Source organism: Anthonomus grandis, chromosome 14 (genome assembly GCF_022605725.1).
Source record: "Anthonomus grandis grandis chromosome 14, icAntGran1.3, whole genome shotgun sequence".
Lineage (NCBI taxonomy): Eukaryota > Metazoa > Arthropoda > Insecta > Coleoptera > Curculionidae > Anthonomus > Anthonomus grandis.
Window position 1 is genome coordinate 6589036 of NC_065559.1, and position 13697 is coordinate 6602732.

Consider the following 13697-nt stretch of genomic DNA (forward strand, 5'->3'; position numbering starts at 1 on the left):
CTTACAAAGTGCTTCCTCTGAGTAAGTTAAACGTATAATCGAACTGGCTGCTTCTGCTTGGGCCATTTAGTAATAAAGCACACTCGCTATCTCCATTTCCGGTTAGTTCCAACGGCTGGTAATGAACTACTGAAACAGCTCCTTGAAAGCTGCATAGCGCGATACATAGATGCAATATAGCACCCCTAGAAGAAAAGAAATCAAAATAGTCAGTTACTATGGTGCAAAAAGTCGTACAAAGTACTTTTTATTCTTACGCCTAACTGGATAAATGTATTTCATAACGCCGCTATTGACAAGCATCTCAATCATTCAAACGCCTCCGAGCAAAAAGAAATAAAATAATAACTGGTTTCGCGTTTAGTTGCTTTGATGTGGGTCTGTCGATATACATTACTTATTAAAAGTGGAATAATAAAATCGAATTGGTATTGAGCTAAATTGAAACACGTCTGAAATTTCAGCGACATAATTACCCATAAAGATAATAACATGGAAAAAATGATTAATGGTTAAAGTGGAACGGTCGCAGCGCTTATATGGATGAAGATAATGTCAGTGTCGAATACCATTTTTGATCAGTTTTAGTTTGGCAGCTAATTTTTTATATTCAAGTATTAATTAGTGAATTTATTCTTGGGGCCTTATATTATGTTTTTGCTGTAAGAGATGCAGTTTTTATTAAGGAAGGTCTAGAAACAGAACGAACAAGAAAAATAACATTGAAAGGAAGAATTAGAGGACAGAAATCATAATGCAGAATAGGTGCTACAGGAAACAAAACCAAAGACAAGAAGAAGATTAAGACGATGCAGAAAAAGTAAATAATAAATGTAGTAGAGCTAATAGAAATAATTAAGAAGAGCATGAGAGAACTGAAGAAAACGTAATAAAAAGTTGTATTACAGATAAGAAGAGAAGTCGCTGAGCTTCTAAAGACGGTCTAACGAAATCCTATTAACTGGAGCTTCAGTAAACAACTTGCTACAAAATATGAAAAGAAATAGGGCAGCTGAAGATGATGGTATCTTAATAAAGCTTCTCAAATAAGGAAGAAGAAAAGTTAAGGAATATCTAAAGATCAATATGGATATATAAGAAATCTAGACAATTATAGACCTATATCTCTCCTATCGCAGTTATACAAAACCTTTATAAAAATTATGATTAACCGATTAACCAACGAACAAATTTGACCCAAACGAACCTGTTGAACAAGCAGGATTCAAAAAGCGTGTAAAAATATTAATAAAAAAAGCCAATGAGTATAATCTACACCTGTATTTGAAGCCTTCATTGACTTCAAGAAGGCATTCGATAGCGTAGAACTATGGTCTAATGAAGATGTTCTCGTTTATAGCAGAATAGACTGGTGGTATAAAAACCTACTATATAATATCTATTTAGATGATAGTACAACTTGATGAAAACAAATTGTATACCAATTACAAGAGGAATAAAATAGAGATATACAATTACGATTAAAGGAAAAAGGCAGCCACATATTATTAGCATAACCATATTGATCAACAGAGTAGTAATTATTCAGATTTTGATATTTTACGTCAATTGTAAGATCGTAAAGTTTATTGCATAATCATAACGTACTACTGACTTGATATTTCACTGCTATTAGTTTCTCGATAAGTTTATCGGCGCTAATAAATGTAATTGTTGCATTTCTATAATTTAGATACGCTCGGGTAATTCACGTAGTGTAAGTCCCAACCTCGATATTTTCATGTTTAGACGTTTAAATGCACAGTTTAACATAAGGTGAATATAAAGTTCACTATTTGGCTGTATTGTAGCGCTTTATGACAGTTTGTCCAGTTTTCGATTTTGTACAGGAAAATTGCTGGGATTGATGTTCAAATGTATTAAATGGGCGGGATATTGATGAATATTTATTTCATTGTATTATAGGAAATCTGGCTTATATTTTCATAAATTTCAAATCTTTATACGATTGTTCCTAATTTTTTCGCCTCGGTTCCTTAGAGCCCACCTTGAATCCCACAATAATGATCTTGCCTAAACGCATAAAATGAGAAGATTCTTTACCAAGTATTCAATAGCCTAAGATGACTTTTGGATACTTGGTGGTGATATATTATAAATCTGCTGTCACCCAACATTAAAATGCAAGCAGAGCTGTAAAATGTAAATGCTGTAGTAAAGGGCAGAGGCAAGGTCAAAGAGTTCTGGAATATTGGCAGCTTATCTTTCTAAAGATTCCGCTAATTATAAGCAACCAGTGAATGAATAAGAAAATCAAATCGGACATAAAGCGCGAAAAGTGTGAAAGCGTGAAAAATGTAGGAGAAACACAATTCGAACAGCGTACTGGAAGATTATGTCCTGAAACATTTTTCATAAACAGCTTACTAACGTTGCACTAAAAAACTATGACGTAGCAGGTGAGCACGAAATGCATGCGTGCGCGTTGCCATATTTCTCCTTTAAGTGCCTCTCTATATGTAATGATTTATTCGCCTACCTGTATACCATTGGGAAATCAAGTATTTTAAATATCTCTTATATATTTTTCCTAAGAATTGAAATATGCGTTGCATTGAGAGTATTTTAATTCAATATTTCTGGGATATTTAAATAAAATTTAATGTTAATTTTGTGATACGATTATACATACGCTTATAAATTAAATTTAGAGAATATGCTTTAAGCTTTCTTGTTTTTAAAACATTTATTATCTTGTGCTTATTATCAACAGCTTAATAGTTATATTTATATCTGATTTTTAATTATAATTAAGTGTGTTGTCGAAAAAAAATAAAAAAAATAATTTCTGATTTTTCACAGCATCGTTTTAGCATCATGGTCTAAATATTTAGTATATATTCCTGTAACCTTTCTGGACCCGTTATTCAAGTTTTTGCTTTTTTTTGGAAATTTTGATAAAACTTGTGATGTTTTTATATAAGAGAGCCCTAGATTTCGCACAGCTTTTCCTCCAAATAAGCATGATTAGGTTCTCCAGTAAAACATACATCAGTAACTAAAACAGTACCGATTTATTTACTGCAACTTCTTATATACAATTTATCATATTCTTCTTATATAACCCTATTAATTAAGACATTAACCAACTGTTGGGTAAATTACTTAAATGCCTCTCCAACTTACATAGGCATTTATGAACGTTCCAGTGGTTACATAACCTACTAATATTTCATCTTCAAGGGAGTACTCTCCATACACAACCAGCTGCGATGACCTTGTGACAAAAGAATCACGAGACGACAGGCCATTTTTCTTCATTCTCCTTAAAAGTGAACGTAATGTGTATCAGTGACACACTAAAGAAATTAAATTATACGATGCGCGTGCAGAAATGCGGTGGATCATTAAGTGATGATGATAATTCTAATTGGATCAGTTTTTCTTTTTAATTTTATGTTTATATGGACATTATTTTTGTTCGCTAGATTATTGCTTTTTGTTATTATAAAGTTTTGTTTTTTTTGTTTGATTTACATAATAAATACTAGTATGTACTTTATAGTCCAAGATGCCTTTTATATATGACACCTCATTTGAGACTCTTCGTCTTAAATAAACAACAAACATATAATGAGGGGTAGGGAAAAGATGATTGCTCTATTGGAAAAAAAGTCTTAAAACTTAAGTGTCAAGAGAATTGACAATACTTCTAGAACACACACTACATTCTTGCCTGAAGCACTGGCGAAAAGCACTAAATCACAAGACAGTAAATCTTATTTGGAACTCTATGGTATTGTCTTTTGAACCAGTCTTTGCCGATGATCCTGCTCATCATTACCAGGGAGGAAAAGCAGATTTTCTAATATTTCGTTCTGTTTTGCTCGGTAGTGTGAGAGTCAGGGTTGAGACTCAAAAGCAGGACCAACATATTACGACATATTCTAACTAACTGAACAGTCGGAAACAAACATAAAGGAGAAGGGTGCTTAAGATCTCGAATCTGGAAGATATGCAGAAACAAACCAACTATATACAACTCAACTTCAGTAAACGAAAACGACTCCATCTTCAGAGTATCACCTTTAATTAGATTAAAAGTTTCTCTTTTAGTCTGGGTAGTCTTTTAGTCTTCGATATTGAAGATATTCAATTTTTTGAGGATGTTTGAATAACATTTATTTATGATTTACTGATATGGCTTCATTATTTTTATATTCCTAGAGCATTTATTTACTGAAATACATAAAAATGATTGTTCAAATAAATTGTATCTCAATTTTATCTATTGACTTCCTGATAAATATTGCTGACAGTAATGAAATCACTCACTATCCTTATATTTAAATTGAAAATATTGTAATTATTATTGCAGAATGCTCAATAGTACGAGTGAACAAATTTGTGTGTATAAAAAGATTGAATGGTTTTAAACGTTTTGAAAGAATGATTGATTGTTGCGTTGGAGTCACTAACAAAGTTGATGTTTGAATCGCCCGTTATAATACTTCAAGGGAATTGCTGACAATAGTTCAAGTTCATTAGAAAACCCTCACTTAGGTGGCACACTTTAGTCGGTTATCAGAATTTATCGACTTTTACATTAAGGTACTTACCAACAACTGCTGAATATCTTTCAAAACCTTGTTCACTTAGCGATCCAATGATTTATTGCAATGAAAAAAAGTCCAAGCCTACGTTTCTCATTTGGTTTTTCATAAGAGTTAGAGGATCTAATAGTAACAAAAAACAGTCTACAAAGAGTTTAATTTTTGATCTAATTCAATTCAGAACCATCAGGTTTTTTCATCAACTGCAAGTGGTTAAAAACGAAGTGTCGAAACGATTATAACATCACTTACACAGAGTTATCTATGTAATTGATAAAGTTATCTCGCTTGAATGCTAGGTACATTTAAGTCAAATGTACCCTATATATGCTATTTATGTAAATAATAAGACTGAGGCACTTCATAGCTAATTTTCACATGAAGCTTGTGACTTTATTTGTCTTTACTGCTTGTTTTCTATTCATTAAGTACATTTTGATTAACTCAAGGTACAATCCTCCTGACGCTTCAGCTTTCTTATTAACCTGAAGTGGCAAACAATATCAAATGTCTTTGCAAAGTCATCAAAGATATACAGTACGAAGTGGATAAATTAAAACATAGAGTGTCTAGATTCCGCCCTCCCTTCAGTGGTATATTTTGTGGTGAAACTGTTTTTCTTGCGTATTTTTTCGGAAAGTTTGGAATAATGGGTATTAAAACCATCAGCAGTGACATTGTAAATTTGAATTTGAAACATTTATTATTATTTCATCTATTCCATCAATTTTTCTGTTCTTTATTTAGTATTTGTTATTTTGTTAATAGTTTGTGTGATGAGTTGCTCCAGTTTTTCATAATAATCTTGTCTTATTATGCCTATTGCTCTATTTTTATAGACCAACAAGATTTATAAGATATATATATTATGGTAAGCATTCATTTAAAACGGAACCACAGACGAAACTCTATGGAAATGGGATGCACCAAATAATAGAAAGATGTAGTGATGCCAAGAATGTATACGTATTCGTGTAAATTGACAGTCTTCACGAACGATTCTAATGTTGCACGCTTAGCTGCGTTTATAACCAAGTTCAGCTAATTAATTGCCAACTGTAAACATAAATTTTGCAGTATTTCTAATTTGGTCTATGCTAAATCGCTCATACAAAAATCAGCTCTATTACCCAAGGGCTCGTTCTCAAATCCCAAAAGGAGAGCATATTCTACATCATTACCTTTACGTGATACTTAGGCATAATGGTCTTCACAGACGACCCTAATGTTATACGCTTAGGTGCGATTACTTGTGAACAGCAGCGATAATAACCGAATAAAGGTGATTTCCCATGCATCCGTCATACGATCATACGGCGGTATGAAATTGTTTTTATTGGTGGAAATACTGGACTCTTATTTGTCAGAATATTACATTATCTTTAAATTTAGTTGGCTTTTATGCATCTAACATCCAATGGACGCCAGTACGAAATTATTTGTCGTCAGTCGATATTTTGTCTTATGTACTGTCCAGCTCAGAATTGGCTTCTAGCTTGTCTAATATTTATATCTCCAGTGTTCGAATTTTCAATCAAAACTTTTAAAGATTCGACTTTTTAAAAATAATAATTATTTTTTCACTTGTATAATATGTGTTATGCGGGCTGTTCTTTAATTCAAGAGCTTAAGACTGGAACATTAACATCTGATTTATTTCTGACAAGTTAAACCTATTTGCTGCGTTGTGAATCAAAATAGCATAGAGCCCTCTAGATCAGCGTTGGATGAAATATTACTAGAAGTAGGAAAAGAATCTTTAAATAGATCTTCTTGTTTCTCATATTGTAGGCCTTAGGCCTGTATTTTCTCACTTAATTCTCTTAAGATGTTGAGGTCCATGACTGCATCCACCTTTTTGGAGGTCTTCCGGAGGGGCGTCTTGTTCATGGACTTCCATCTCAAGCGATTTTTGGCAGTATTTCTGTCCATGTGATTGTTCCAGTCCCTTCTACGTTTGCATCTGATGATGTCATCCACTTCACATTCGTATCTTATGTCTGTGTTTTTTTTTTATCCCTTAGTTCCTTAGTCCCTTATTTTCAATTCTGTTGTTCTATTTTGCTCATGTTGGTGTTATTCCAGGTAATTTGTCCTAAAATTCGGTTGACTTTGTTGGCTTGTTCTCTTAAGTACTTTATCTGTTCTATTTTGGCTTCAGGTAATTTTTATGTCTAAGTATTCGAACGACATGATTTGCTCTATAGTTTTATTTTCCAGGGCAAGTTTACATCGCATTGATTCTTCGGAGATGACAAGGGTTTTGATTTTTCTGATCGATACCTGCATGTTGAGGGATTTTGCTTTTACCACAGGATAATGATAGCAGTCGTTGTAAGTCGTTCTCATTCTCCGCTAAAGATAGGGCGGTATCGGTATAACGTACGATTTTTATTTGACCTATTGTCAGCGTATATCCTTTCTCTGTGCTTTAAACTTGAAATATCCATTATTAGATTAAAATGTTGTAAGCTTAAGGAGTCTCCTTGTCGGATTTTCGTTGGGGTTTTTAGTTCTTCTATCATGTTTCAATAAACCAATATATAAGTAGATATATTGTGGTGGTTTAGTTGTTCTATGACGTCTAATACAGTTCTTGGTAGGTTTTTTTCTTAAGAATATCTGTCACGTCATTCAATTTCACTCTGCATTGTTGAGATCTATAATGCACATACATATGTATATACAGGCTTTCAATATTCTAAAACCTTTTACACTACTTGATTAACTATCTATGAAGATAGCCCCTATGCTTGATCAATTTTTCTTGAACCCTCATTTTTCTTCCAATAATTTCACATGTTCGCTAATTATTGTTTTTATGATTTTCGTGGACAGTTTCATGACTGAGCTTAGTAAGTTTATGTCTCTATAATTCTCCGGAGATTTTTGGTTCTCTTTTTTAAATATGGGAATGGTCATGCTCCTCTTCCAATCATTTGGGACTTTTTTAGTTAATAAATAACTTTGTAAGTTCTGTCATTAGTTGGCGTCCCCCATATTTCAATAACTTGTTTGGTATCTTCTCTAGTGCGGATGCTTTCCCGACTTTAATCTTCTTTGGCTGTTCTATCGTCATTTGTTCGGTAATTTCGTTAGGTTATTCAAAAGTTAAGTTCAAAGAAGGTTTTTCATTAGTGTTGACCCTGTTTCTTGTTTAGATGTACTATTTCTTTTTTACCGGGTTTCGTTCCTTCTAGATCTTAGATACGCTTTACGTTTCTCCTTGCCTAGAGCTTTCACTTCCGGTGTATACCATTGTATGTTACTGGAAGTTTTATTAACTCCCACTTTCCTAAGACCTAGAGCGTCGATAGCTGCGTTGGTGATATTCGTTTTTATCTTTTCCCAACATCCTTATGATGCTCTTCATTTCTTTATTTAAACGAGCTTCGTATAGTGCTTTTCTTGTGGGGTCTCTATTGGCCTCTATGTTTAGGTTTTTTTTATTTATGTTGATTGGTATTGTATTCTTTTGACTGTGTATTCACAGCTGAATGGTTGGATCCCATATTGGCTGAGGTTAAGCTTCTTACGCCTAATATATGTGGGTCGGGTATATGGCTCTATTTGAAATTATATAATCTATAATTGAGTTTTGCCTCTGGTGTTCTGCCAAGTAATTTTGTACTGCAAATTATGGTTAAAAAAAGTGTGCATTTATTCTCATTTTGTAGCGTGCACACAGGTCTATTAGCGATTTTAAGATTTCATTGATGTGCTCTTCGTTAAGGTTCTTCATTTCCTCTCCAGATTTTTGTAAAATGTTCCTATCTCTTATTTACTTTTGCTAATGTCTTGTTCTATTTCTAACAATATTTCGCTGTCTTTGGTGTTCCAGGACATAATCTTCCAGTATGCTGTTCGAATTGTGTTTCTCCTACATGTTTCAAGGTTTCACACTTTTTGCGCTTTATGTACGATTTTATTTTCTTATTCATTTACTGGTTCCTTATAATTAGCGGAATCTTTATAAAGATCGCTGCCAATCTTCCAGAACACCTTGACCTTGCCTCTGCCCTTTACTACATCTTTTTTTTTTTACAGCAAGACCATTATTGTGGGATTTAAGGTGAACCCTAAGGAACCAAGGCAAAAAAAATAGGAACAATCGTATAAAGACCTAAATATTTCAACTTCATCGGATGACAGAAACTTGGTTAAAATTTACGTATAGAATTTGGTGTGAAAATTCTCTAACCAATCAGAGTTTGGTCGGATCATCGAACCATCGCATGACGGATGCATGGAAAATCACCTTAAGCTAAGTTTTTGAAGGAGCGGTTTGAAGTTCCAAAGGCGAGCATCTTATATAACATCGTCGCTAAAATCTGATCTCCAATAACGGCTGCATTGATAATTTAGTTTTTAAAACACAATGATAAGATCATATTTACATGTTTTACGTCGTACGTTTACGTTTATCTGTTAGCGTCACTTCATCTGGTTATTTCATTTTTATAAACGTAACGGATTTATAGTGGAACAGAGACGGAACGTATGGTGAGAATCAATCTTTATTAGCAATTTGAATGCATTTTGTATATATTTGGACCTTTTATCCCTATCCAAACACCCTGGAATTAAAACCAAAATGAGACACAATGAAGAATTCACACTTTCAAAGATTTACCGGTAACCAGTTAAAAATTTAAATAAAACTACACAGTCTAAACTGAAGCAATCTAATGTGTCGTAATTTTTGTTTCTCTTATTAAACTTTTTAAATTATCTACATAATACAACCATTGTTCTAATTAGATAGGCATCGAACCACTGGCAATAAACTTGCATGCGCTATTGAATTTTTACACACCCTAATTTAAAACTACTGGACTTTCCTATTATTCTTATTACTATTATTATTACTTACGCAATTTGATTCAGTTTAGAGATTAAAAAAAAGTTTGTTGGCTCAAGCTCAGGCATTACTTCATCAAAAAAAAACGTTTAAATTAATTACTCTAAGAATTTGATTTGTAGAAATTCCAAACCATTTTTTAGCACGCGTGTCGATAATAGCCATGTCTAAACGGCCCATTAATCTACTTAAAGTAATTACACAGATTTTAAAAGTGCCGCAATTAAATGCTCCATGGGACATAATGGCACTCCCAAACCGAATTAAGCTTTATAATCAATTAGATCGGTAAAGTACGTGGCCGAAATACCTTAGATGGCCTGGCAAAATTAAATATTAGGTTTAGAACATGCGACAAGTGTGGTAATGTCAATAGCACATTTGTTACGCTTATTTATTATATGTATAGTAACAAACGAATTCTTAATGGGTGTCTACGTTTTACTATACTAACCGTTATTGCTTAATGACATGTGGGAATTTTAAGAATCAAGTCAATTACGTGGGCACAATACGTGTGTTTAATTAATATGTGCATTATTTATTGTAAGAGTGAGGGTGTGTACTAATAGTGATACCATTGTTTAAGAAAATTTGTTAGAACAGAAATTACGTCAGTATTTTAAGCAGGAAAATCAACAGAGTTAGTTCTCAACAAACTTGTTGTCATCATCAGTGAATCGCTGAAGAAAGTAGCTGTCGCAGCGTTCTTGGACATAGAAGCAGCAATCATCAATCTTCTCCCACATTTTCTCTATAAATTTGTATTAACCAACATATCTGTAACTGGATCAAGATTAGGAGAGAGAGGAATAGCTTCATCCATGCAAGAGAAGAAGAAAACTTCGAGGGAGTTCTATTTACTCTTCTGTGTTCACTACTATTTAATAGTTGCCTTTATACAACTAAAAGACGTATGACGTTTAATCATATGATGATCATCTGATAATCCTAGTCAAGGATTATAATGATAAGAAAAGCTATAAGAAGAGAAAAGTAATGTTCTAGGAGGAAGTAGTATTTATCAATCAGTAACAAATAGTGATTCTACTATTATTGAACTTAAGATGAAGAAGGAAGCAGATAAACTAGCGAAGTCTGGCATCAAAAAAGAACTCGTAGGTGCAGAACCAGGCTTAGGCATGAAAGGTGACAAAACTGACAATCTCTATCAAAACAGGAGAATAGTCTAAACAAATACTGGGACAGATTACAAGGTATTAAAAATGCGAAAGTGTTCATGACGTAGTGGACTATATTAAGACTGCTTCTTTTCTAATCTTACTTCCACTAATTTTCTTTTTTGAACAGATAGTTTTACTCACTTCTTGTAACTAGTAAGAATAATTCTTATTGTCTCATAATAATAAGTTAAGTAAATCAACCAACTGAATTAACTTATGATGACAGTACTCGTAATTAGAGAAATTTATATTTGCAAGGTAGGTTTTTAACTAGGTTTCAAAGAATAAGGCCATTTATGAACGTTTACTAGGTCACTAAAATTATAAAGAGCATACCATGAGGTATTAGGGGTTATGGATTTGTAATTGGTTATTAAAAAGAATTGAAGTAAAGAGAGAGTAGTAGTAGTAGTAGAACCCTCTTACAGTAGTAGAATGATACGTGTATGAAGGGTATACCATATGATACACAGTGGCATATAGGTGATATCGGGTTTAATTTTATCACATATTTCAAGTGTAATGATCGAGTTTAAAGACTAGATATATAAATCCCTTGTTAATTTTTTTAAATCCCGATATTTTCTCCGATTTATAAACAGAATCATATATTATATACGTATATTCTCACCTATAATTTTCTTAAAAAGCTTTTTTCTCCCAGGCAATTATTTTCTGGAACAAAACACGTTTTTCATTAACCCTAAGTAAGGGTTGTTTTAATGACATACAATTTATTGATGTCATTGCTGCATTTCTGCAGAAAATATTTATGCAATAATTAATTTAATAACATTTAATCTTATTTTATATCTAAATATTTAAAATAAATCCCGTATCAATTCTTTTAAATGCCAAAATTTTCTTTCTTTTTTAAACAGAATAGTATATGATATACGTATATTCTACACTTTAATAAATATACATATCTTGACCATATATGGTTGATAAATATACCAAAATCAAAAATTTAGACTTGATCAAAGAATCTGAAACAGGTTAATACATCAATAATAAATCGCATCTGTTATTATCTCTATACTCTGGAAGACCTTAATTAATTTTTTTACACGTTTTTGACAAAACAAACACAGTGTTCAATGTAAATGACTGACCATTCATCATGCAACAATTTCCATAAGCATTCTGAGGGCCAGTCAATAGTTTCTTTCAATCTGGTGTTGAGGCATACGTCATTTACTAAGCAGTACATCAAGCCAGTTTTGTTGAGACTAGAGAACAGATTTCCACTTATAGTTCTCTCTGATATCGGTGGTTATTTTAGATCAACTTTTAGCTTTTTGGCTTTGCAGACAACTTAGTCATAGCAGTCAGAGGCAAAGATAACGTCATATGGCTCAATCGCCTAGGGAAGGAAGACAACTTCTCTAAGGAAGGCAACTAGAAAACTTCAGAGGGTCCAAAAGCTAGTGCTTTACCAAAACTATAAGAACAACTGCTAACTCTACTGCCAATTCTCATCTTCAGGATTATAAAAAGCTATCAATCTATGGATATAGCATCTGACAAGATGACTTCTCAATACTACTTCAACAGACATTTTTTGTAGAGTGATCCTCCAATAAATCCATGCTAGTAAATAACTGTGTTAGTACTCTGAAGAGTATATCCATGCCCAATAAACTAGGTACCAGGCTACGGGGGTCACCAAGGAAATGTAGAAGCAGACAAGTCAACCAAGAAAGACTTAAGTCACAAATGAATAGGCCGCAAACCATTCTGTCTTATTGCTTTGACTCTGATGATTTAGATATCAAGATACTAAGATTTCAGAAATGTCAAATGCAGATTCAGTTTCTGTGAATTCCTCAGATTAATCATTTGCTCATCATCTATAGAGTGTTGGGATATCGTGGTTACTGATCCAGCAGCTCTCATTGAAGGATCAGTGGCTTATGAATTATGGTCAAAATTATTTTAATTTTTCTTCAGCAAACTGGTTAATAACTTTTGATCTCAAGCTAAACGTTTTATAACAAACTTAGATGTTCGACTCTATAGTAACTAAGACTTATTCATCATCATCATCATTCATTATCATGCAGCACTTTTCATGTCCATTACTGAACCTAAGCCTCTTCCAAATGTCTCCAGTTTCCTCTGTTCCTGGCTGGTGCAATTCACTTTATTGTTGCTATCCTCTTCAGACCATTCATCCATCGAGTAAATGACCTGAATCTCGCTTCTCAGCTCTTGGTCTCCATTTCAACAGTTTTTTTATCTATCACCCATTCCATTCTAGCCTGAATGCAAAATAAATACTCCATTGATATTCATATCTTAATGAACCTGTTGTTCTTAGTCCCCCTTGACTCCCTGGTATATTGCTATAAGAGGGCCTTGTAGATACTGTATCTGTACACCATTCCAATATATCAAAAACAATATTTGAAAGAAATGACCACCTACCCAATAAACCTGAATTATACAATTTAAAATAAAGTGAATATTAATGAAACAATCATGTAAATAAAATGTTTAACAAACCTAATACTCGCAAATCATAATGGCAAAACATACAATATATTTTCATAATATTATCATCATAAGGTGTGGCAAGGTTAGGCTTTAGTAAACGAATATGGAACATTAATAAAGCCTCCAGCGACAGGGCTACATAACGTGTTGCAATTTTGTTTTATGGTCAATGTTTGGACTGATAAGTATTCGAGCATGTAAGGCTCAGTGTTAATAAATATTTGCTACGGTGCCATTATTCACAATTACCGATTTGTTCCGACTCAGTTCGTTTTTGGGTTAATTTTTTTACGAATATAAGAGTCACCGTAGCTGCATATGTAATTTAATTAATATAGCTCTAGAATAGTATAGTATCCTGTTATAAAATTTATATTACATTCCCTAGCATTTTAAATGCAAGAGTTAATATAGATTATAAAGCAAATGTTCTCTTTCACCTGGTACTAAAGCTAGTCAACTTATTGGAAGCTTTGGGATTTGCTATCCATCAGTAGTCAGGATTTCTGCATAGATGTCTATTCTATTGTATATATAAAATAGACATCTAGACATCTATGACTATATGTCAACTCATAT

The 13697-nt window shown here is 33.0% G+C and overlaps 1 protein-coding gene across 1 annotated transcript in view; it reads right to left on the minus strand.

Moving 5' to 3' along the window:
* Positions 1-13697, minus strand: part of LOC126744788 (peroxidase) — an 80215-nt gene that overhangs the window by 38829 nt on the left and 27689 nt on the right. Inside the window, exon 2 of the mRNA XM_050452345.1 lies at positions 6-185. Coding sequence (XP_050308302.1) covers positions 6-185 — 180 coding nt within the window. The remainder of the gene's footprint in view (positions 1-5; positions 186-13697) is intronic.